Genomic DNA, 26,207 nt, shown 5'->3' on the forward strand with positions numbered 1-26,207 from the left:
GCCGCGAAAAAGGCAACATATGGCGCGCGGTCGAAGGGGTGCTGCAGCCCCGAAAGCAACAGCTTCAAACAGCCGTTGTACACTGCACTGCTGCTTCACTTTCGGACGCGGTTTGCCGTACGCCAAATGTGTCTGCTGTCTCCGATCATTAGCCGCGGAGGCTCGGAGAAGGCTCGCCACCGACGGTAGACGTTACCGTCGACGTTAGGAGTGTTTTGCGCCAGTGCAACTGATCTGTAAAAGTTTCGATCAAACCAACGAACGTGAAGCAACACGAATTATTATATCATAGCGAAAATAAGTGCGATTTGTCGGTTCAATAGATAGGGCACATTAACGGTGGGCAATTTTGAGGGAATCGTTTACACACTGCCTATGTTCAACTGTTTGCGATCCTTCCTGTTGACGAGCGGCGACGATCGTCCGGCTCGATTCGACCAGCTTCGACTATATGATGTAAAACCTAACCACGTAGGTAGAGCATTGAAAGGAGCACAAAAATGTACGGATTTTAACACTTTTGCTGATGATCTCAGCGCGGTGCCCAGTCGCGCATGTACCGAAGCATGTTCGCAAACCGAGCAAAGCGATAAGTCACAAAATAAGAACATTTACGAGACCAGCACGTGGGAAGAAGCATCTGGAAGCAACATGCATTCCAGTGGTTCACGTTAGAAAAATAGCACAAAAAAGCAAACACCTTAGAAACCCATTAAAAATGCTGACGATTGTTCAGTTTTGCAGCTCTTTTCTGGCATTTGCGTCATCGTGATGTTAACTTGTCAGCCATTAGAAACACTGCATGCTTATGAATGTAAAATGCACGGTTTATTTCTTTGGCTTAAATTATTTTTTGAACATGTGCCTTATTTTATGAAGCAGAAATAAAATCTGCAACAAAATCTTCAACAAAGCAAAAATACTGTGTTGTACTGTTAACCGAACAACAAACTTTTTGTTTTGACTGAACGATATTGGCAGAAATAACAGAAAAACAAAGATTACAACAAATGATCAACAAACTATAATTTCAATATGCACAAGTTTTGGTTGGTTTACATAGAAACATATTTTGGTTTATAAGCAGCATAAAGATCGTAAAACTTCTTTTCACCTTTTTGAATATAACAAAAGTTCGAACTACTCCGTTCTATGCCATAGATTATTTTTTTAAACATTTGACCTGTTTTACATAGCACACATAAAATGCAAAATATTTTTTAACATCAGAACCGTCAACAAACACTATTTCTCCACAAGATCAAGATGGGTGAAATACAAATTCAATTCGCTCTGAATTATATTCCCAAAATGCACAAGTTTTAGTTTGTTTGGATGGAAACACTATTTTGATTTCTAATCTGCTAATTTTTTTTTTCTTCTTAAATGTAATCAAAGTCCCATCTCCTCCAACTTCATTCCTCTCGCAAAACCACAGCCATAATTTTTCCCACCCAACGGTCGAATAATGGCGAATCTAAATGGGAAAATAAATACACATCACCACCAGACAGGTCTACACACCGATGGGCAAACTCCCGCGCCGAAGATGATCGTTGTGCGTGGCGATCTCGATTACGTTCCGCTTGCCTGCCTGTCGGTCAGCCGCTTCCGTTCGTTTCGTTTCAAATACAAACGTTCTGCCACTTCCTGTTCGGTACACCGGGCACAATCGATGGCACCCGGCATGCGGTATACGGTGCAGAACCTCAAGCTGTGATTTCTCTTTCGTTGAGAACGATTTTAGGTTTCGCTTTTGATTGTGCACTAACTCACAACGCTTCGATTCACCTTGGCGCGTTTTACAGAATTAAAAGCACAAGTTACGGACAAGAATCAACGGATTGGGTCGGATTGAGCTGTATGGTGAGCTTAATCGAATCCCAGTTCACACTTTCACTTGTTTTTCGCCGGATCACCTTACAGGACACTGCCAAAAAATCCCGCCAAACGTCCAGACACGTCACGGAGAATGGTGGGATTTCTCGAACGAAACGTAAACAACGAAGTAGCTGTAAATGCTGATAGCGACGGTGTGTGCTTCGATGTCCGTCCGTTCAAACGAGCCGCGCACGCGTCCGAATCCGTTGATCCACCGACGGCAACTGAAAGCCTCCAGTAGGCGAGATGCGCGAGTTCAGTCCGCGGGGTTGCTCCGTTCGAGGAAACACCTGAAGAAAAAATACCCACGGGCTGCTATGGTTTCGCGTTCTATTCAGAGCGTTACCTGAAGCGTGGCGTGGACTAGCATAAAGCGAGAGAATGTATGCGAAGTAACAATACTGAGAGAAATAGAGGGTAGAGAAATAATTAAAATAATTCGACTACCAAAACAGAGTGGGGTAGTGCACAGTGCCCCAAATGGAAATCCGGACAAGTGAGTTTTGGCAAAGGTGTTATTGGATACGGCCAGAGGACCTAGTTTGGACAAGGGACAAATTTTAAAAAAGATATTTTTATACAATTCATCATTGTGAAATGCACACAGAAGTTAAATTTGATCAATTACTTACATTCAAGACGTTCCGAAATGTTGTCTCTCATAACCACTAAAGTGCTTAAATTTACAAAGAAATAAGCTTTTTTACATGATTAAACAAATATATCGTTGATCGTATTTTAAAAATCACTAAAAATACTGCACACAACAAGCAAAACAATACTAAATTTGTTACCAAATAAAAGTATAGGGAAGCGAGATCAATTGATCAAAACAACAATGAAATAAACTATCAGCTTCTATTAAAGATATCAACCAAAATTATAAAAATTTAACACTAATGTAGATGTTCACACAATATTCAACTATCTACGCAACATTGAACAAAATACCTACTAGAAATGTGACCAATGTGCTCAAAAATCAACCGTTTTATCAAACACCCGCTTTGTTTCTCGATGTCCGGATTTCCATTTTGGACAGTGTAGGCTATATGGTGAGAGAGGGATTACATGAGCTTTACTACCCCTGGGAGGGTTTCACAGGTAAACAAGCACGGCGAACAACCGAAAGCTCCCCCATGAGGCGTATGCATCATAAGAGCTTTTTCGCATGCAAGCTTTTTGAAATCAACAGCCCAACGGTAGAAATTGTTTGGGTCTGATCTGGCTACGAAATAAACTATTTAAAAAAAAGTGAAGGTATGGTACTGAGAAGAAACTGTTTTTATTCAAAGATAATAATGGTATAAATTAGATCAACCTACCGTTTGAACGCCTGGAATCTATGAAAATGAATGAAAAAACACAAAGATCATTTCTTACCTTGGTTAGAATCCAATTGCTGGAGTGCTTTGGACAGTGGAAGGAAGAGGAAGACGTTATAACTAATTTTCAGAAAGGGTTAACCGAAGCGGCATTATTGAATTTTCATGCAGCTTTGATAGCTCAGGAGTAAATAAGACTTAACTTTTTGTAGAGCATTAAGTAATAGAACAACGAAAAGTAATACGCATGCATACCATTTTCTCATTTCAAAACAAACCAAAATTTGCAACCAGTTGAACATGATTTTTATATATTTTGGTTTCGTTTTACTCTAAACAAACCGATCAACTCATAAATGGAATGTTTGTTTGTTTGTTTGTTTGCTCTGTTTTCACTTCTCTTCTACGGCTCGCTTTATATTATTTTTGTCTCCTGTTCTACGTATAATTTGTTTCCGATTTTGCTCGTCTGTTTCTATATTAATTTCGTAAAATGCATTATACTGACCAGCATCTTAGTCGTCAACATCAGCGGTAAACTTTGCCGCACCGGCGCCGGGGATTGGGTGCTTTTGTTTAATTTTACTCTTCTGTCCGTACCACCCGGCATCCTTTGCTACCTGGCCACTACCGGATTAATGATATTGAAGACGAAAAATTGTACAACCCGCAGTCTACCCAACAAACTTTGCTGCTCACGCCCGCAGTCTTTGCCGCAGCACGCGGACACATTCACGGGAGGGGGAGCATCACTTAATCCTACCAATTTTTTCTTTCGCTTTTCCCGTAGCCATATTATTGCTAAAATCTACCGCACGGGATACGGGTCGCATCTTTGTACGGGCTGTCCCTTTCTTCTCGCGTAGCGGTTGAGAATATCACCAGTTTTTTTTGCAGACTATTTCAGAAGCATACGGACATCGCGTGAGCTACTTCGCCAAACGCCCTCCCCTCCCAAACATCGCTAGTTTTCCAACAACTCACCCGCCATCCGTTTACTCACAACATTGACTGTCTCCCGGTCGGTTAGTTTACTCCTATTTTTGACCACTATCGAATAGTTGCTGTGTGTGTGTTTTTTTATATTTTCTTTTCCTTTGTATTCTATTTGACTGTTTTATGTCTTCAAATATATTTCTAGAATCAACGACTGTACTTTAAAGACGCATTTCTTACGATCCAACATTGCTAATTGTTGTGTTGCATTGGTGAGTGAGTGTTATGCTTTGTTTGTTTGCTTTTTTTTCTCTATTTTTTAAGATTTACTTTGATTTATCTTTACATCAAACCTCTCTCTAGCCAATCCGACAAAACGTTTTAAATGTTATTTGTTTGGTTTTTTGTGAGCAAATAGTAACTTTATACGCTAGATCTAACATTTTGTGAGTGATGCCCGACGGTGTGGAGTGGTCGCGCCTTCGATCAGTGGTTTTGATTTGCGTTCTCTTGTGTTCATCTATTTTTGTATGTTCTTGTTTTGTTTGTGTGTGTGTGTGTCTGTGTGAAGTGTGCGAGTGTAGATTTTTGGTTTTTTAACTAGTTTTTCATAATTCAATACAATTTTATCGGCAGAGTACAATTCAGAACGAACGAACGTCGTGTTAAGAGTGTGAGGATTTGACATGGGTTTGTGTGTGTGTGTGAGTGTGCGAGTACGTTTGAGTTATGTTTGATAATGCTATAGTCGGTCATCTAAAACAAGGGGCTTTGCCACTAAAAGCCTACAGGAACGAAACATTTGGGCAGGAATGGAACTTAAAGATTCAAAGCATCTTGGAACACCATTTATTATTTGTTTACAATGTATCCCTACTTAACCTTAGCCGAAGGAAAATGCAACCGAAACGTCACTTAAAAAGATATATACTAAAATGCGAGTATTGAAATCTTCTTATGATACGCAAGCTGTACGTATGTTCTATACCAGCCCGTTTCCATTATTATTATTTTTTTTTGAGCGAGAGGAAACAGGAATGGGCTAAGAGGGATCGAATCGCTACTGGAATGCTTTGGCAATTATTAAGATTATTTTTCTCCGTATGTGGCTTCATTTTTTTTAAAATAGTGCTTCTTCTCTTTTTTCTGTGAGATTAAAGAGGCTCAACGAGCAATATCGTGAGCGATATGCAGCGTTACACAATGGTCACGTCATACGTGATATGCCAAAAGTATGCTTCTAGTTGATCTCTCTCTCTCCCTCTCTCTCTAGGTATACAATGCGCACACCTTTCCACATATATTGGCGACGGGAATATCGAAGGTGGTGGCCACCCAATGAACAGAAGACAGAACAACCCGCCCGGACATCCTACAGGTTCGCCGGTTCAGTGCGCATGTTAACTCTGGGGGGATTATATATTGGTCGACTAAAGTGCAGCACCAGCAGCATGTCCAACACGTCCATCAAAGGCGTTCCTTTTTTTACCAGTTAGTTTACGGGGGCGGAGGGGAAAGAGGGTGCGCACGAGCACGAGTGGTAGGGAGACGGGAACGGCATAAAATAACGAGCGCAATGCAATTTCCGCTCCGTCCCGGTGGAACCAAATTCGAAGCGACAATACTTTCTACGAACGTTTGGCAAACGTTTTTGCAAACACGTGTGCTCGGAGCAGAGAGATAGAGAGACGCGCAGAGGAAGAGAGATATAAAAATGGAGTGACAGAGTGCGGGTCTGGGTGTGTCGTGTGTCGTGTGTGTTTGTGTGCGATAGAGAGAAAGGGCCGGTGCGAAGGGAAATTCGAAAGGTTAGACTGAAGGAACGGAATCGGAAAGGGCGTGCACGTGGCACGCGCCTCGGTGGACGCGGATCTCACGGGGGATGCTGGCGAGTGCCGTGGGAATGGTGGCCTCCTGTGCGCAGTCCACCGCTACCACCGCCCTCGCATCGGCCACCGCCACCGCCGCCCCCCGTTCACTTCAGGTCCACCACGGCGGTCGGGTTGAGGAAGTTTTCCCTCTGCGCTTCCTCCATCGACGAGAGCGTTCGCGTGATGGAGGTGATCTTCTCGTTGCTGCTCGTCTTGCTGTTGTTGCCCTGGACGCAGACGCGCGCGTACAGCCACACCCGCAGACAGTACAGGCAGTAGCAGAGGAAGTGCATCAGAAACACGGCGAACACGCCGAGCGCACAGATGACGATCGATTTGCCCGGCTTGGTCCAGTCGAGCATTTTGTAGATGCTGGAATCGTTGTGCCTGCCGGCGGGCGTGGAGATGAAGAAGAGGGGAAAAAGGTGTTTAAATAGATTATTTGATTTCAAGGATGATAACTACAGTCTGGCCTTGATAAGGTGCACTCCTAATTACGGTGAAACCTTGAAGTATTACAATGATTTTTAGGTATAAACTTTGGAATTAAATTAAATAAATAAAAAATTTTGTTCATCGACGATAGAATAAAAAACTTCCTAAAAAAATTTAATTCAAATTTTATTGCAAAGTTATATTAGTTAAGTACTTAAAAAAATATTCCGGCCTCATGGTAATTGGCCGAAATTTTAACCACCGTAGACAAAACGATTTATGTTAGCATGTTTTTCAGTTCTTGTGTGGCCTTAGATCATCAAAAAGATCCTGTGTTTATGGTTGGTCAATTTTTTTTTTCGGTTGATAATAATTGAGAGAAAATCGGAGCGTCACTGTTGGGTATATTGATGTCCGGTTCAACATCTACGACGATCTTTGGGCGTTATACTGTGGCCAGGTTTATCCTAAATACTCTATCATTCAAACAAATACTGCTTTCTGATAAAATAAGGCCACAATATGGACATGTATGTGAATTTAAGGTCTCCAAGAAATTTTACATATGTAGTAATATATTTAAAATAGAACATTGTAAGTTTTTTTTAAACTATTTGGCCAGTTGAAGCGATCTTCTGGTCCAAAGAACGAAATAATAAAGCTATTTTTCCTTCAGTCTGGAATTATTACTTTGATTCTGCTTAGCATCGCCGTTTGTTTGACTTTGTTATCGTTTTCACCGATGTGGTGATAGAACTTTCATGCATGCGGACAATAAACACAGTAATAAAACAGCAGTGATGCTAAGTAATGGATCGACTTTCCCTAGCACTCGATAACCTTTGCGTGCGATACACCGTGCAAAAGGAATAAACACTCGTTCTCCGAAAGACTCGCCACGGGGCGCTGAAAAGGGTAAGTTTACTCAAATATTTATGAAACAGTAAGTTCATTGCGCCTCGCTCGGGCGAAACTCGCCAGCTCCGGAACAAGTTTTGCCACGTCGAACGAAAGAGATTGCATAAATAATTAACACATTCGTTTTGCCAATGCCTAACTGTTCAACCTACAGCGATTGACAATGTGATTAATCCCGAACTAAGCCTTTGATCTACCAACGTCGTTCTTCGGGAAGGGTGCAACCGGCACTTAGTGGATATGGCAAAGTGGCTGAAAAGGCTGCATTGCACTTACCTATCCGTGCCGCCGGCCAAGTAGTAGATGATGGAGAACAGCGTATAGCCCACGCCGATGCCGGTCGTCCAGTACGCGTGGTTCAGCTTGATCGGATGGCCCACGATGGTCAGATCAATTAGCATAATGATGGAGTTGAGCACGTGCACCATGAGATTGACGGCATCGACCCGGTTTTTGCCTGCAGGTTATATGCGTATGCGAAGAGCACAAGTTAACAAACAGTGTTATGTGTTTTGCTGGCAAACAGCTACACCCGCTCTTCCGGCCATCCGTCCGGGACGGAAAGTGTGTGTGTGTGTGTGTATCTATATGTTTGCGTCTGGATGGTGTTGCGGAAGCAACCGAATGTAAAATCCAATCGGTGAAGCTTAATTTGATTCCGATCCGATTTGAATTGACGCCACGTTACCGATGGTGCGCGTGTGTGCGAAAGTTTTGATTGGAAAAAATCGTTCGCATTCGCTCGAAAAAGGACTTATTGCCAATGCCTGCGGTTTTGTGACACTTATTTGATGCGACAGTAAACTTGGTTTCTTACTTTATGATGGAATCGTACAAAATATGTTTGCGAAACGATGTACGTGGAACCGCTTTTGATATGAGCAATCGAGGAAAAGTACGGCGAAAGTTACAGTGAATATATTTGAATCGGCAACAACATATATACAATAATATTAGTAATGAGAAGATTAAATAAACAACCTTCAAAAAGTAAGCTTGGTTTACAATTTGCAAATCAAAACGACGGGAAAAACATTTCTTGAAAGTAAACTTCTTTACAAGAAGCACAGAATTTCTTCTCATGCTTCCATAGTAGATGCTACAAAACCAGAAACCCAACGAACGACGTACTTGGATGAGCAACCAGGCGTCTCCATGGGTACAGAACAAATGAACCATCCAGCTGTAAAATACAGAACAACGCATGCTGCTGCTGATCTGCTCAAGAAAAAAAAGGCAAACTATACTAAGCCATTGCCACACAGCATCTAATCTCTGTAATAACGACGGGAACTGCTCGGTTGCAGTATATCCCGTCATATTGCAACAGGTAAATTCAACCCGGATGCATCTTTGTAGTTCAGCATAAAATGGCTCGGTAGAACGGGTTGACATAAAGCATGCTGTTGCCATAGTTCCTGCTTTTGTCATGCGGTGTGTCGGAGGAAATTAAAATTCGCAATATAGCTTCAGGTTGCACGCTGTACGTTTGTGTGGCAAGTCGAGGGCACAGCAATGGGTTGAAACAACATAAAAAGAAGAAAAGTAGATCAAACGAACGCTGTTGCATGAACCGAACTAATGTTTCCGTGACAGAAGAGAGTCATTTTGTTTGAAATTATACACTAGTATAAGATCAAGTTCATTAAAAGTGCTAAAAACGAGCTAAAGGTAATTTTGTTTTTAAATCTACATAATTTAAAAGGACGTTGTTTCCAATTCCAGCTCGAAGAACAAAATCCTCATGATGCCAACTAAAACACTCCAACCTTTCACAACATGAACATTTGTTCCTGAGACAAAAGTGGCTCATTTTGTTTGAAATTTAACACCAAAAAAAGAGTTAAAAAAAACAATCAAAGAAACGTAGATCAGATAGACGTTACAGACATTTAGACCCAAGCTCATCGTGGGACGATAAAAGCCACTGAGAGCGGTTCGCGTGATCTGAGAAGTTCCTCAGTTGCACTCCTCTTACAAAGTGGAAAATGGCGTAAAAGAATGCCGCAGGATGGTGGTACACGCTTCTGTCGCTTGTCACCCTCGCGGAAACGACAACCCTCCCCCTCAGCCCGGTCGGCCGGATCTCGGCGTTTTCCAGTCCTCCAGCCGGCGACTAACATTGGCCAAAGAAACCAGCAAACCCAACTGAGTGCCAAGACGGAGAGCCAAGTTGTTAGCCAAAGTGTTGCCAAAGTGAACCGGTGAGCCAGAGTGAGGTGAATAATTATCAGCCCGCCATCATCAAGCGCTCTTCAGCATTTCTTTCTTTGCAACCCGAGGCGAGAATTACAGCGTACAAATTGTTAGGTTGGAAGTTCCGGTACAGTTCCGGGGAGGGGGAGGGGCGGGAACAAAGACGTGTCAGCCCTTTTTCCCGTTTTCTCCAGGGCAGGCGAAAACGACCCCCACCACCCACTTTCTCCCACCGAGTAAACGACGCAGCTGCCGTAAAAAGTTGTTGTTCGCCAACTGATCGCTAACTGATACATTCTGCAGTTTGAGTACAACCGGGATACGCGGCCCGCGGAAAGTTTTGCTTGCCTCGTGCTGTGCTTTGTGCGGAACTTGTTGGCTGGTGTTAAAAAGTTACCAAGCAGTTTCAGCTTATGCTAATTGCGTACCGCCGACCGACAAACAATCAAGATTTAATCGATGAAGAAAATGTAATCGATAATGGTTGCAAATGCGGTGCGAATGGAACGCCCAGCGGCAAAAGTTTCACCTCGACAAGGGCGGAAAAGGAGGTATTTCATTACAAATCGTTATATGTTAAATCAAGAGGCGAGTTATAAATCATTCATTGCTTTGAGAGACGGTTGTAATAATACATCAAAACAATAGCCTATCGGTTCTTGCATGTTAGTTGATCCGTACAATGGAGTTAATTTTATTTATGTATTTTATAATCGATAATACGGTATCAAAACATGTTCCGTACAATACATTTGATTTGCGATTATGGTACAAAGTAAGATTAAGTGATTATTGAGCTTGTTTTCAAAACCTGTCCTTCCATGGAAAACGCACGAGCAAAAATTAAGCCAACAAATGCCGGATGAATAATTTTCTCTAGAGCAGCCATCCGGTATGCAAAACGTGGAACCACATAGAAGTTTCCATTTTCCCTTTTCCGGTTCATATATTATACGCACATCCGGCTGACAATCGAAATGGGCTCCACAACATCCCGAGGTACATTTATCAATTAGCAACGTTGGCAGGCAGGGCGAGCGCATCCTTGCGTTTCGAAGAGGTCACACGTCGAAGGCACTTACTTGGATCGTACACGAAGGTCCAGTAGACGATGGTAACGATGAACGAGTAGACGGTCGCAATCGTGTACGCAATCCAGTAGACCGAATGGAGGCGGCTTTCTCTAGCGACGTGGATGTTCCACTCTGGAAATGGTAAAGAGGGACGGGAGTGTGAGCAACTAGGTGGTATCAATGCAAATGGGAAATTAGAATCTCATTCGACGGCAAGGTCAGATGGACGGTAGGGGGGAAAAAAAACAAGTGCTGCGTGTGTTCGTCGAAGAGAAACATTGAGAGGAAGCCCGATGTTAAGCGGAAGTAATAGAATTGGCGCTTTGCGAGACCCCCCGAGGGCACAGCTTCCGGATCGGGGCCGTGAAACAAAACATGTTGGATCAAAACATGGTCGAGTCTGCTGGTGAAACAACGGCCCCCGAACACCTACCGAACTCGTTCCGATCAATCATCAGACCCTTGGTGACGATGATGGCCGCCAGCCAGGCCTGTACGGTGCACGCCAGCAGCGCCCAGTGCGTCAGGTAGATCCACCATTTGGCGTAGTGGTGCTCGTACATGGGCTCCGAGCGGCCGATATCCAGCACCGAGCAGACGAGCATCGCCAGGAACACGATGGCCACTATCAGTCGGTACATAAGGTAGCATATTCCGACCTGCGTGCTGCTTTGCCACTGCAAAAGGAGAACGGAGAGGGAAGAGAGGAAACACGCGTTAGCACGGTACAAAATGGAGCCTGAAATATGGAAATAGAAGCGAACATTGAAAGCATCCTCTCGACGAGGGCGCGGAACACCGAGGGGGATCTTGGTACATCATGGAAGTGTCGCTGCCGAATGGGAAATGAAGAAGGACAAAATTACACACAGATACACATAAAAATGGCTGCGAAAAATGCAGATTTATCTTGGGTACGGCACAAAGTTGGGATTGGATGTTGCTCATTTTTTTTTGCTAGATTGCAATTCGCTTCGTCCATAGTTTCCATGTTGTGGATGTTTTTTGTTACATTTTTTTTTGGTCCGGTTCATATTCGGTCGCAAGCTTCACAAAGCCAGTAGCAGATTCTACCGACGGTTGTGAAGTTAAGTGGCATTGAAGCGAAGCGTACAGTGTGTTTCGTACGATTAATCGTTTGATTTTTTAACTAATATTATATTTTGATCGATGACCTTGTACCTTGTATGTTAAAAGAAAATTATGCTACAATAATTACAAGGTTGAGGCTTTTTTTTACTATTTACAACAAATCAATGAACTTGCTAAAAAGAATGGAACACACTGTAAACCCCTTTTATGCATTTTTTATACCACTCCCCCGCGGGCAAGAGACAAATTTAACGGTTACCGTACTGCACGAGGCGTTTGCGACTAGCTACGGTCGGTACTTGCGAACGAAGTTATAAAATATTAACTTTTGATTTATTCATTCATTCAAAACAAAAGCCTTTTATAGACTTCTACCAAATTGAACAGAATGTGAAGACGTTCACATACAATTTAATGTAGTTATGTTGTTGAAAATGAACGAATTGTAATATAATGTTAAACATTCACGACAACAACAATTTATAAGAAACATACTGTAGTGAACAAGCATAGAAAACACTACACCTGGAAAAAAAACCAATCAAAATAATGATCCAATTCAGGCCAATTAATTAGCGCCATGCCGTAGAACACACAAAAGTCTATGAGCGCTCAAAAAGTTTGCGACTTAAAGTGCACTTCAACACTCGCATTCCGGAAAAGCCCGCAGGCAAACGGAAGTTCACACGTTCACACGAGCCGCCGGGAAAAATAAAATCCCCCAAACCACGTTCCTCAAACAGTGGCGTGTGTGAGTGTTACGGAATGATTGTAACCGATTTTCTCCCAACCGGATTGGGCTCAAATTAAGAATGCAATTGGGGTGTGATTTTTCACCCATCTCGCTCGGGCATTTAGGAGCTTGCATTGGTGGACTGCACAAGTACAAGCGGGTTTCGAATCAAGTCAAAGAGAGAGAGATGGATAAAAAATCATCAGAAATATCTCAAAAATAAATAAATATTTGACTGCAGTGCTTTCAATTTGTGTGCTCCCACAGAGATCCGAGATCCGACATTGAACGTGCCACGTGCGATCACACACACACACAGTCACAAGTTCAAGAACAGTTAAAAAAAAATGGCAACGAAAAACAAACAAAACACCAATCGTTGTTGCGTTCGCTCGTGACGACTCGAACAGAAAGTTGATTTTTGTAGCACGTTCTTTATGGGGTCAGCTTCATGATTCATGGTGATGCAGCTTAAAGGGCGGTTGCCTGGTGCTATGAGGCCGCAACAGCGCATTTTCACATTTTTCAATGTTTTAATACTGCGTTTACGCCACGCGCCACACCGGGATTTTCCCTTGGCACTCCCGGTGGCACTTTTCAATATCGCACTCTCCCATTGTCAGCTGCGATCATTGATGTTGCGGGCCCCTTTGTACCGCCGTCCTTTGTGAGCATTGTTTTCCACTTTGGCCCGCGGATGGCACCCGCCCTCCGCTACCTACCTCGCGCGGTAGGAAAACCCCTCCCCCCGGAGAAATTTGCCCGGAGTTATTGATTATTTTTGACGACAGCTTAGCGCGTTCGTAGTTCCAAATGCGGAGGCCAAACGCTGGGAAGCGTAAAATTCCCGGTGGCCTCCACACGGTGGGAAAAGTGCTGCAAAATCTTCCGTCCATTTTTCATCCGCAGTCCTTTCGCAGGGCCCCCCACTGCTAGGTTCACGCTTCCCGTTGCCGTGGCGCGTTCGGTAGTTTATTTGCCAGTTTGTTTTCCCCGTCGTCATTCGGCAACGGTGCAGCAGCAGCAGAAGCAGCAGCAGCAGCATCCATCTTCCTGTTTTGGCACGTGGCACTCATCGTTTGACGCGCGCCGTTTGGCATCATATGACGTTCGGCATCGTGCGAGAGCGTCCGGGGCAGCTTCGCGAAGAGTGCAAACCGAGTTTACGGTTTTGCGTAAATGATGCTTTACGGTCAACTGGCGTCCGGGTATCTCATCAGAGCCCGGTACCCGTACCCGCATCGGCAGCACACGCTAACGTCCCATAAACAGCACGGTCAGGACACATTCTGCATACGAAATCGCAGAAATCCGTGTCCTCCAAGTGATGAAGCTCGAGGGAGAGAAAATCGGGCGACAAAAAAAAAACGAGCTCATGGACAAGAGTTTTAATTTCCACCGTCCATGGAGCCGCCTGGTGGTTGGTGGCGTCGCGCTTTGCACCGTGGTTCCATTTTCTTTTCCCCGCGGAGTCACGTGGCGATAATGTCAGCGTAATAATCCGCCGTTTTTAGTGGCGCATGCCGGTGCCAACACGTACATTCTATCAGTGTCCATTATGGTGAAAGAAATCACAATCAAACGCGCCGACGACGAAGCCCAGCTTTTATAGTCGCGAATTGATACTAAAATGAAGGGAAATGATGGAATATTATGGTAGGATCAATGATGTGGTGGATATGCAATTGTTTTTTATTCGTGGATAGTAAATATTCTTCAAATGAAATGACTAATAGAATCAGTCAGCAGCATATTGTGCAAGAGAACAAATTAAAACAAAACCATTCGTAAAGGTTAATTTAGATTTGACAATATATTGTTTTCGTACACAATGTGTAACGATTACAGAAAAGTTTATCCATCAATGGGTTACAATTTATTTCTATGATTTCTATGTTGTTCTAATGATTGTTGACAAAATGAGCCACATGCTACAAATTATTAATTTATCCATAAATAAGGTTTACTATGAACCTTTTTCCACATTTGATTGTTAAACAATATTCTAAACCTTCGTTTCGAAGCCACTTTTGCTAAAAGGACCAATTATGGCTCGAACATAAGGATTAAGGAAGCGATTTCATTTAAAAGCAGATCAATGAAATCCTGTGTGTTAAGCAAGGAACAACGATATAGAATGTTAATTTTCATTCACCATCATGTGCAGAGACAATGTACGTGTCTCATGCTTGGACTTTCGCATGAGCTCGCATGTAATCGTATGATAACGTAATGTTATTTTGCTTTATCTCAGCAATTATTAACCATCGTCCAACCTGCCAACTGTCACAGAAAACTCATCCTTGACGCTACCGACGCTGTTCAAATCGATCGCTAGCGTAACGTGTGACGATGGGCGTTTTTCACAACATTCTCCTCCAGCCAACGGCAACGCTGATATGCAACGATATGCACCACGTGCGGCTTATCTTGGCCAAGTTTATGCACCAGATAAACCGGAAGTGTCACCAAACGGGCGCGCCCCGGGCGTCCCTATCCGGGCCCGTTCCATCCATCGTTAAGCCGCCGAAGACCAGCAGCGAGTGCCGGAAAGTGCTCTTATCAACGCTCTCGAGAGCTCCCGAAGTACCGAACCATCATCACCTGGCCTAAGCCGGGATCTGGACGCGCGGGACGACCAGCGCTCCATCGTTTATTCCTGCCTTATTTATGCATCTCAAACTGTTTATTAGCCCGTTTCCCGTGGTGGGGGAGATGGTGGTGTCCCGACCGTTTCGTGTTTCGTTTAGGCGTTATCTCGGTGCCGCTTCGGGGTTTTCCAACGAAACGACCAAACGGGAAAAAGGAACCGCTGCGTTACGTGTGCCCGTGCCGGCGATGACTATGATGCTACGAGTGAAGGTAAACAAGGACAGTAAGGAAACGGGAGACCACAGATCTAAAACAAAACAAGCACTTCCTGCGTTAGTCGGGAAAGCTCCCTTCGTCCGCCCCTTCGAGGCGGGTTGAGACTTACCTGACACAGATAGAAGTGATGCCGTTCGACGCGGTTTGGTGAGCTGCTTGGCTTGGGCATGCAGCTGCTCCATATTTTGGTAACCATGACTCTGCAAATGGAAGAACAGAAAGAAGCGGTTAGGCCTGTGAGTTTTTAAAAACGCGTCCAATTAAAGTTCTTTCCGGTTTCGTGGCGACACAGGCGTAAAACCCGGTTATTTGGTAATGGGAAAATTGGAAGATTGACAGTGAGTGACTCAGAAACGCGAACTACTACACGAAAAAGTAACGTCGCAAAGGATAACAAGATTCAGTGAGTTGAATGTAGCAGGTGGTAAGATGAGTAATCAACGGCGAGTGCGGAAGCGAACGTATTAAGCCACACGAGGAAAAACACGGCCCACAACTAAAGTGTGCGGAAGTGAAGTGTGACTACTCCCCCCCCCCCCCCCCCCCCTCCCCATCATTTCAGCTGGCTGCAGCTTCTGCAGGCAAACTTCCGATGGCCACTTCATCCGCAGGCTCTAGGCAGTTTTAAAGAAATTAGGATTAGTAGCAGACTCAAAGGATTATTTAAGCTTTTACTTAGCACGCCGGCTGGGCACGGTGGTCCTGCTGCTCGGTGTGGTTACCGAAGGAATCTACGCCGACGTTCGGAAGAGTGACATTTTTAATTATAAGTGCCAGACAATCCCGGACGGATGGGGCGATCTCCTTCTTTTTTTGTGTGTTAATACTATGACTTTCCTCAGTGCTTACGAACGAAAAACTGTTCCAATTAAATTACTACTTTTCTATATTCCAGGATCATTTGTTTCCGGTAGCAATTTATGATCGATTTTGGTGTTTTTTTTTCAGTTTTATAGATAAATTTAGAGAAATATTTAAAAAATGATATAAGAAAGGTCTTGTTTAAAAGATGTTAGTCAATTATTATTTTTTTAGAAATGCACAAAACTAGTTAAAATAAAAGACAGCGTAAATCAGACTTAAATAAAATGAAAATAATATAAAATAAATCATAAAACAAAATACAATTTTTCAAAAAGATTAGTTAAACACAAATACAAAAATACAGGAGATAGAAACCGTTTAAGAAAAAGCTCTGCCACTTCATCACACACCATAAGGGGATTGCAGCAGTAAACGGTTATGAAACATAAAACCATCTTGAAAATCGACTCCTCTGAATGATAATCAACTTGAAGGACTTTTAATGACGGGCGAGCCTATTGTGCGCTTCGAGGAGGATAAAAAAGGATCTACCTCTTGAAGACTTAATACTACGCTGCCTCGATTCATTAACGGAGACACGCCAACGGCGGACGCGGATAAAACAAATGTCACCAGCAGCAGAGGAAGAGCAGGACAACAAGAAGTGAGAGTGAGCGAAAGACATGGCAAATGGAAACACAGGCTGCGGAAAGGAAAGATAATGAATGGAGCCCGTTGAACCGTTTCCCAAGCGCGAACATGAGTGCCCCACAATTGAGTTGTGTGCGTCGCGTTGTGCGCCACGGGCCGAGATTTTCTGCCCATCCGGCTTCTAAATGGGGCTCCCCTTCTTCTCGACCCAGCGCACCACTAAACAGAGATCTCGTCCCGGCGATAGCTTTCCACTCGAGCCGGGAGCTTACGGGACCGGAAAATCGGGCCCCGGCGTCAATTGCAGATTATTAAAAATCGCCTGCAATAATACACACAAACACGGTTGGGCACACGGTACGGCCCAATAAGCAGTCGTTCCGCGCAGAACGCTGCAAGCCGGGATAGTGTTTCGCTCGAGTGGACTAAAGTGACACGGTTCGTCGGGACGTGACTAAACTGCACGAGGCACCGACCCTCGAGGCACAATGGGAAAATTGGAGAGAACAGGTGTCCACTTGTATAGCAGGTTTATCGTCGCTGCAGCTCACGAGCAAAACTGTTTCTTATCCGAATGATATTTATTCTTTTAATCCATTTTTCTAAACTACCTTTCTCTTTTACTCATTTAAAAAAATCCTAATTGGATCGTGTTTTTGAAAGGGAAAACGATAACCAAACAGGCTTGAGAAAAATATGACTATTTGTATTATTTTTCCTTGGAATTGTATTAATTACGAATTAAGGGTACTGTGCTAATGTTTGACATTATGATGACTGGTATTTATTATTATCTAATATTTATTTGGCAAAACGGATTCATTTACAATCAATTAGTTTTGTTAATCAATCATTTTGTTGCATTCATCGTAAACGGTTTACGGCACGCGCCTTTCCCAGCGTGCAACTGGGAACCATCTGGTACCACCATCTGGAGGTGACAGTAGAAATCGACCACGCTTTTCCACGTTCTGAGTGAGTCGCTCGCTTCGGATGCGAATCCTTTTCGATGGAGCACCAAATAGCACATACCAAAGGGGTCACGTGCACGACATGGACGAAATAAAACAAACAAAACAAACAAACAACCGACCGTCGCCGCCGCTTCCTGGTCTGTCTAATCGATGTCCACCCATACGATACGATTTCAATTATTTGTCATCGGTGACAGACCGCCCGATGCGGGGGAAGACTATGGAGATTGGCAGTCGGTACGCCGCGAATGTGGAAATCATGTCAACCGTGGAAAATTGGCGGAACCGAATCGAACAAACCTGCCCTTCCTTCCTGCGCTTTGCGGTGGCCTTATTCCGGGCACTGTTTGGTCATTTACCATCGTTACTGGCGGTGTGGTGGGGGAGGAGGAGAGTAAAACATCAACCCCCCCACATGGGGACGGTGTTTAGCAAAAGCGGAACAAACTGTCGTAATGCTAGCCGTAAAAAGTTGAATCAAATTGCGGCTATGAAATTGTCATGTTTATTTCCTAAAAAATTTACCTCTCACTCGGATTCCAACCGTGGCCAGCGAGAAGGGGTGAACGGTGGCGCGAGCACCAAACCGGAGATACATGGCAGATGGATAAACATGTCGATTCAGATAAACTTCGATTTTTCCAATCTGCTTGCTAGCCCACGACTTTCCAACATTAGAGCTCTCCCTCTCGCGCTCGAGAGTTTGTTGGTTTTAATGCGTGTTCGAGGCAGATAAGCTTTCCCGGCATTCACCTCCCCCGTCCCCCCACCGAGTTTTCATCCGAGAGAGCCGTGTGTCCCGTCACAGATAATCAAATGAGGAAAATGGTTCTGTTTTCTTTTGCGTTTTGTAGCAGAAAACACATTATCCCATTGCCATTAATCTGGAGCCATTCTGACATTGATTGGATGCCTTCATCACCTCGAGCGGCCCGATTGGTTTACGGTGCCTCGCAGGAGAAATGTTGCAATAACAGCAGTAAAAACAGTTTTAATTTTCTGTTTTGGTTCGTAATAAAAAAAAAGTCAAATTAATCTGCTTAAGTATTATAAACTCTTTTTCAACATATTGTCAAATTTTAAAACCGAATGAATTCTACGGAACTTTATTTTCCCGTTTTTGACTGAGAGAAATAAAATGAAACATCAGAAAACACATTGTTGTCGACAATGTGTTGAATACTATTTTAACAAACGCATAGTCCCTGTTCTTCTCAATGCACTTAGGTTCATTAAAAAGTATAAAATACAGAAAAAGTGAGGAGAAAAATTATCCCTAATCTCAAATTATATAACATGTATTAACACATTCTTGTAAAGTCATACTTATACTTTTCCTGAACATTCATTGAGTGGGAATATGATTTTTCAGTTCTCCATAAATATACCAAGTGCATAATTCAAACCTCAGGAAAGGGTTTCCATTAGATTAGTCTATGTACACTCTCAAAGTGCAATATATATGGAATAATTGTTCCTAAAATTTGTTGGTTTATATCCATCTCTTCAAAGGATTGTGTCAAATAATGAACGCAATATGATGTTGCACCGTGCACAAGATGGCCAATTTATCTAAAACAATGAAATTGATACTGCACAAACCATTCCACTTGTGGTCCTTGTCAACAACGGTTCGGAGAACGTTATGATATTAGCTTCATCCCCTGGCGGATCAGATCCAAGTTGGTCAGTGTGCATATGATGGTGCCCATAAAGCTTACCAGCGGACATGTGGCAATGAGTAACATTTGTTTCCACCGGGCACCACATCCTCACGCCAAATCCTGCCTGGCAACGTTTACCACGCACTGAACAAACCACGAGGACCCAGCAGCGGTCCGAGTAATTCGAAGAGTAATTGAATTCGTTTCCAGGAAGCTACTCGCATGAAAGCGACGAACGGTTGTTCTAACAGGCTTATTGCAGGCACTCCCATGTTCGTTTTGTTGTTCGCCACACTTTTTGCGTCCCGGAAAGCGCTTGTTCCGGAATCCGTACACCGACAGCGCACATCCTGGCGACGCCAAAGCCCGGACAGTCAACTGCGCATTTGAGGAGAATGAAATGTTTCCTGAAACTAATATTTGACCCAACTTCAGCCCTTCCGGTGTCGGGGATGTCCACCCATACCATGTACCATGGACCATGTACCGAAAAGGGCCCATTGCCCAGCCTTCGGGTGAAGGTGAAGGATGATCTTCGGACCGGCAACGATTGTGGACAGCGATTTCACGATTTTTGACCTACCCGCGGGCAAGTACGAAAGAAGCCTGGCCGCGCAAGGAAAGAAAAGCTTCCCGTCGGCGCCGAGAAGAAACATGGAAGGGAAAAACTTTTTCCCAGCGACAACGATCATTTGAATTTCAATTACCATGTAGGATGTGAGCTGCATGGGAAATGCTTCCGGATTGTCCGTTGCAGCGCCATGTCCGGCCCGTAACCCCCGGTGCTAGGCTAAGCTGACAGCTGGACAAACACGAGCGACATTTTGTCCCCTTGGAAAGTCGGCGCACTTTGGAAGGACGAAGACATGGAAAAAAAATGATTCAATTTTACAGACACACCCATCTTCCTTGGACCTTTGGGTGCGCCGAGTTATGAGAGTTTTTCTCGAGAATACAGTCCGTTTTGCGGCGAAGCGAAGGAGAACTTCCAAGAACAGAGAAACGCAATAATAAAACAACATACGTAACTGTTTGTGAAAAAGCACTGGAGAAATAAAAATATTATTGAAAGATATATCTTTGAACGAATTATATCATCGTTGGACAAGTTTTACTTTTCTGACGACAACCTTAGAACAATAAGGGACAAAATTGGTACATGTGCAAAAGCAGAAGTAAGATGAAACCAGCTTTTCACCTGAAAAACAGACATTTAAAAGCATTGCTACAAGGATTCTTGCCAAAGAACTCACATAACAATCCAGCAAGCCGATCAAAAGGTGGAAAACTTGAGGATAAAATCAATATAATATTCAATTCAACATGTGAAGCATATGAGGATTTTATGTAAGTCAAAGAAACCAACTTTCCAAGGCCAATAACTGCAAAAACTTTACCCAACCCAGGGCAGCTAACGGCCAAGAAAGGATCGAACGTACGGAAGACAAAAGAAAAACAATCTTCGTAATGGAATAAAGCATTATCGTGCGGAACCGAAAGCCATCGCACTAATGGGAAAAAATGGTGCTCCTTCGGCGGGCAACATAATTTTCAGCCTTCTTCAGTCAGCCCAAGTTCACTTTCCCGGGTTGGAAACACTTTTGCGGCACACTTCACGCCCGCGGGAAAAAGTTTCCAGAGTAATACGAACAAACAGTAGTGCGCTTATCAGTTTGCTTGCTGACGCTGAAAAATAGTTCACAAACGGCGCGTGGATTCCTGTGCCGATCGTGATTAAACTGGCCCTGGCAGAGTGACATGGTTGGCGGGCCACGTTGACAAACGTATCTCTACCGGGGGAAAACGGGGAAAACACCCGAGCTGGCAGCAGCAACCATTCGTTAGGAAGAATGTCGGATCTCATTAAACTCCGTGAAGCTGCATTTAATCCGGTTATTTCAAGAACTATTACAAAGATAAACGCAACGCAAACAAATCAATTTCACGTTCCATTTCATTTCATTTGGGTCTGCTTATTGGGCTGGTGTTTTTCTCATCTTCGCAGGAAACTGGTGGTGGTGAAACGAGTTTGCTCTGTGAATGGCAAGGGAGATTGAAAAGCTACGCAAAGGAGACAAAGAGATTAAATAAAAATTAAAAAGAGATATACTCTTACCTTATAAAAAGGATATAAAAATGAAACGAGCAATAATTAAATTCCTGTTAGAAGAAAAATTTGATTTTTAGAAATTTTGTTAAAAAAAAGGTAAAATTTAACCAAATCATTACTGATAACCAATTCCTTCAAATGTACTAAAACATGTTTTCCCTAAACACTCAAACATGTTTTCGACACTCTTCTTCGAAACTCCCACCAACGACCGGAGAGGATTTTAGGTAAATAACTGTTCCTGTTAAATGTTCGCTATTTCTAATCCCCTTCCAAACAAGGTAATCCTATCGTTATTGGCTTTGGGGCAAAGTCTCTTCTCGGAAACCAGCACGATTCGGTGGTGCTGAATAATCCATCAGCTTGGAAAAAAAATATATATGGACCTCTCTCTCTCTCTACCTCTCTCTCTCCTTCGAAGCCATTTCGGGTCTGTTGCGGACAGTAAGTTGTTAGATTAAATCACATCACAGTTTGATGCACAAGTGGCGCACCGGAGGGGATTTATAGAAAACAAAAATCAGGGTGTCCATCAAATGTCAGATGTCAGCAAATCCGCAAAGCACGTTCGACGACCGAGTTGTTTTATTAAACTGTCCCCATTCGCAGGCAAAATAATATTTACTTTTGATTTCACAACGACATCGGCTCTAACCAATCGGACAAACAAACATTTCGGATCGATTCTAAATGTTCTGCCACGATCCACGTTCCGACCCCGAAAAGCGTTCGGTACGTCACGGACACGGCTCTCGTAAAACTCAACACGCCAACATAACTATCAACATTCTCACTTGTGCAACGGTGGTTCAACTACAAGTTTGACCGGGCAACTTTGCTGCCCAGCCGGTCGGCACAAAGTGGAAGAAAGAAAAGTCGGTGTTCAATCACAGCTTATTTTCACACTTGCGTCCATTCGATGCACGATAACCGTTTTGAAAGCTGTTCGAAAACTTTCCACATACAGTTCCCTCGTCAGAACAGAATTTACCGTGTGGTGGCAGAAGTGGAGCGAAAGCGAATGAAATGTTTGCCCTGAGACAGTGGAAGCGCGCACGGGAGAGTCGATAAGACGCCGGCCGAAATACGTGGCCCGATCAGGACGAAACATAACAAGTCTCCGGTCCGAGGGGAGTGGTTCATTCGAGTGGTCCTAATCCCGGATCTGCCATACCTAAGCTTCTCATCCCGGCCCCCACCCCCCGTCCGTGTTGTGGCGTCTGGCAAAAGACGAGACTATCCTTTCAGCATCCATCCTGCCATCATTCTCTGCTGCTTAGAAAATGGACCGCAATTTCCCACCCGGTGGCTAGAGCTCTCGGGCAGAAGAAAAATGATTTGCGGATGGATGGCACAATATCTACGCTCGGGTGGGTTTTGTCGGATTTTCCCTTTTCCTCTTTTGCAGAGCAACAAAAAGCACAAAACAACGAGTGCCGCCCCGTAGGCAAGCCGATGGAGATATGCGAACAAGAAAATCATACTTTCATGCGATGGGAATCGAAAAATTCGCAGAAAATGGCACCGGAAAGAAAAAGGCAACCAAAGTGGCGCGACAAAAAATCCCACACCCACACTCGGCGGCATTCGGATGAAAATATTTGAATCTCATCAAAAAAAAAAAAAAGGGCATGAAATTTATTCAAACGAAATCCATCCAATTCGTTCGGTATGGCCTCGTGCGCAAGCATGCAACTGCAAGCCGCAAGCATTGCGTTGTACACGCTTTATCGTCGTATCGTGACGAAGCGGTTCTTACACGAAAACCTTTTCATTTTCCTCCTCAGCACAAGTAGCCTGCGCAGTGGCACTGTGAAGCGACTGCGACCGAGTGGCCCCCTTTTGACTTCAGTGTCGCGATTCCTCGAAGCGATTCCGGCGGATGTTGACGCGGGGAAGCTGATGCTGGGACAGTATTATATTCCTCCCTCTTTTATGTGTCAAGCCTCCGGGGGAGGTGAAACATATGTACATATATTTCACCATCTATTCACATTCGATGGATGATCCTTGCGGGTTTCTCGAAACCGTACCGAGACAACTTTCCACCCCGATCGCATAGATTGATGATGGAATGAGCTGCGCTGAGGAGCGTGGCTTTATGCAAGCTTCCGGCGTCTTTGCATTCGGCGTACGTTCAAGGTCAAACCGGAAGGATCACGGTTTCGAGCCATCAGCATCAGCATCATTATGGCCATCTTTTGGGGGATGTGAGCGACCCTTCGGTGCCGTCGTCGACCAGCGTCGTTTCGCATGTATCCTTTACCGGTGGGTGTGTGGGGGCCACTTTTTGGAAGCAAACCATTTATTACACCCCGGGATGTGACCTTGCGGAAGCTGTCGGACGCATCCGTTCGAAATCCCCCGCTCGAACCCTCCGTTGCCCTTGATGGCTGGGAAAAAACGGTTCCTGAAAGACTGGAAATTGCGATTAGGAAACGAGCAAAAAGAAAACAACGCTATTGGGGAAAACGAAATCGGTCAATCGAACCGGAGTATGATTGGACCAGCTGTGTCGTTACCATCCGGTAGTCGGTAGGCAGATCGAAGAAACGTACCACCAACACTAGCGGGCGGGCAGACACAAATATTTATTGGCACCAAGGGCGGGCAGATAAAGGGAAAGTAGTGTCCGGGGAGTTCGGATCACACTCTCGGAAAATGTGATGATATTTCAAAGCCGTGAGCCTTTGACAGCGGAAATCCAATATCGCCAATTCTCGTACATCGGTTTACGTTATTTATGGAAGAAAAATGAAGCTCTTTCAATGCCGTCGGAGACTCGCGGCAAGGCGACTGTCGCACACAATAAAATACCTAATTAAGTGTCACATCGAGCAAAGGAACACTTCGCGAACAAGTTTTATCATCCATTCCTCATAAAACATGGCGATTAAATCACGTTCATTAACTGTTGCTAAAATGGATGTTCAAGACAACCAATTGAGAAAGAGGAACATAAAAGAAGAGGCATTCTAATTTGCACCGACATGACCCAATACTACCTTAGTAATTTGAAAATTCGCATGTTGTTTTAAGTTTTATTTCATGATGCTTCATACGTTTTATTGAAAACAAATTTTGTTCGATAGTGGAAAACAATTTTAAATTTAAAGATCATTTTAAAGATTATGTAGAATGTTTGTTGATAAAAGTTCGGTGAACGAACTAGCAGTCAATTACATGGAAAGTTGATTTACAATCTTGCAGTATTTTTGTTCTGGACTCCCGAAAATCGTATAAACCGAAAGTGAATGGCAGAAACTCCGCTGCATTATCCTACTATCAAGAGGCTCTTTTATATCAAACTGGAAGACAACACCAAATTTTGACAGTTCAGTAAATTCCATGTCCATGTCGCAATTGATGAAAAGTGTGATAAGGCTATAATACAACTTATCCTTAAGTCAAACAAAGAGTTGAAGAAAATTAAAAGAAAGAATCAAAATGGATGTCAAATATATCGTTGTGTGACGTAAAGCTCCCGATTCTTCAGCTATTGTTCTATAATCTACACAAAACCCCTTCCGATCGGAAGGGAAAAACGCCAAAATATCTTGAATCAATCCCCTCTTCCTGCCCGACGCAACGCTGGTCTTGCTTTACGAGCTTGTTTGGCCCTGCAAATCCTCAAGCATCCTAAATCTTGCCCGAATGGACAGGTTGTTTATTAAGGACCTCGAAATAACTTCCCATTGGTGCTCGGGGCACCCAAACGGGATCCGACACGCCGGCTGCAGCGGATGAAAAACAAACTGGTGACGGCAGATAAACACCAGCTATTTTCGTTACTCCTTCGTTGCCCGTTTTTGCGTCCAGAGCTGATATTCATTATTCAGCCGGAGAGCGGTCAAGCAGCTGCAGCTGCGTCCCGACCGACAAAAGCACAGCCAACCGTCGTTCGGAAAAGCTTTCCGAGGTTTCCCAGCAACCCCCACCCACCCGGTTCAACCTCACTTCCGGTGGGGCACCACAGTTGATGAGGCGTCGTTTCATAAATATGTACGTTCTTGAAGTGCATCGCCCAGCGCAAGGCAACAGGAACAAAATATTGAAGCCACACTGCCAGGACCGGCTAAAAATAGCGCCCGGTCTCGTACCGCGCACCAGAGCGTGCACGGAAATAGGGGAAAACTGTCGTCGAACACGGACACAGGGTAAGGATACACACCAGCAGCCGGACGCCCACTACTCTTACGCGGTGGAGGAAGAAAGCGAGTGAAAAGGAGCGAACGTAAAAATAAACCCCAGCATGTAACGAAAGGGAAAAACGTACAGGAAAAAAGGGGGGGAAAGTAAAAACAACCCACGAAGCGAGAAGCCTCATAAATTATGTACCGCACAGAAAATACAATGCCTCGGCAGCGTAGAGACATGCAAAGGAGCAACACTTCTTATCCGTTCAGCATCGGGGGGGGGGGTTGGTTGGACGGTGAACGGTATCCAGAAGGAATATTACGCTCGCACGATGAAGGAAAAGGATTTATTAAGAAGCTAATTCGATTGCCAGTTTGGTGTGTTCTGTGAAATTCGAAAACATCCTGGCTTCAGGTGTGAGAAAGTGACAATGAAAAGATTCACGACATGTTTACTGGTTGTAACAAACATGATTTACATGTATACTACAAACACGGCAATAGAGTTTTTATACACAAAAAGTATTCTCATTTAACATG

General features: G+C 43.9%; 1 protein-coding gene across 1 annotated transcript in view; it reads right to left on the bottom strand.

The window, feature by feature from the left end:
• Window positions 1-6,008: 6,008 nt before the first annotated feature.
• Window positions 6,009-26,207, bottom strand: part of LOC131287607 (protein rolling stone) — a 42,876-nt gene continuing 22,677 nt past the window's right edge. The window contains exons 2-6 of the mRNA XM_058316674.1: window positions 15,438-15,528; window positions 11,069-11,312; window positions 10,645-10,767; window positions 7,643-7,823; window positions 6,009-6,400 (exon numbers count right to left, since the gene is read on the bottom strand). Coding sequence (XP_058172657.1) covers window positions 6,118-6,400; window positions 7,643-7,823; window positions 10,645-10,767; window positions 11,069-11,312; window positions 15,438-15,524 — 918 coding nt within the window. The 5' untranslated portion in view covers window positions 15,525-15,528 and the 3' untranslated portion in view covers window positions 6,009-6,117. The remainder of the gene's footprint in view (window positions 6,401-7,642; window positions 7,824-10,644; window positions 10,768-11,068; window positions 11,313-15,437; window positions 15,529-26,207) is intronic.

This window comes from Anopheles ziemanni, chromosome 2, assembly GCF_943734765.1.
Source record: "Anopheles ziemanni chromosome 2, idAnoZiCoDA_A2_x.2, whole genome shotgun sequence".
Classification (NCBI taxonomy): domain Eukaryota; kingdom Metazoa; phylum Arthropoda; class Insecta; order Diptera; family Culicidae; genus Anopheles; species Anopheles ziemanni.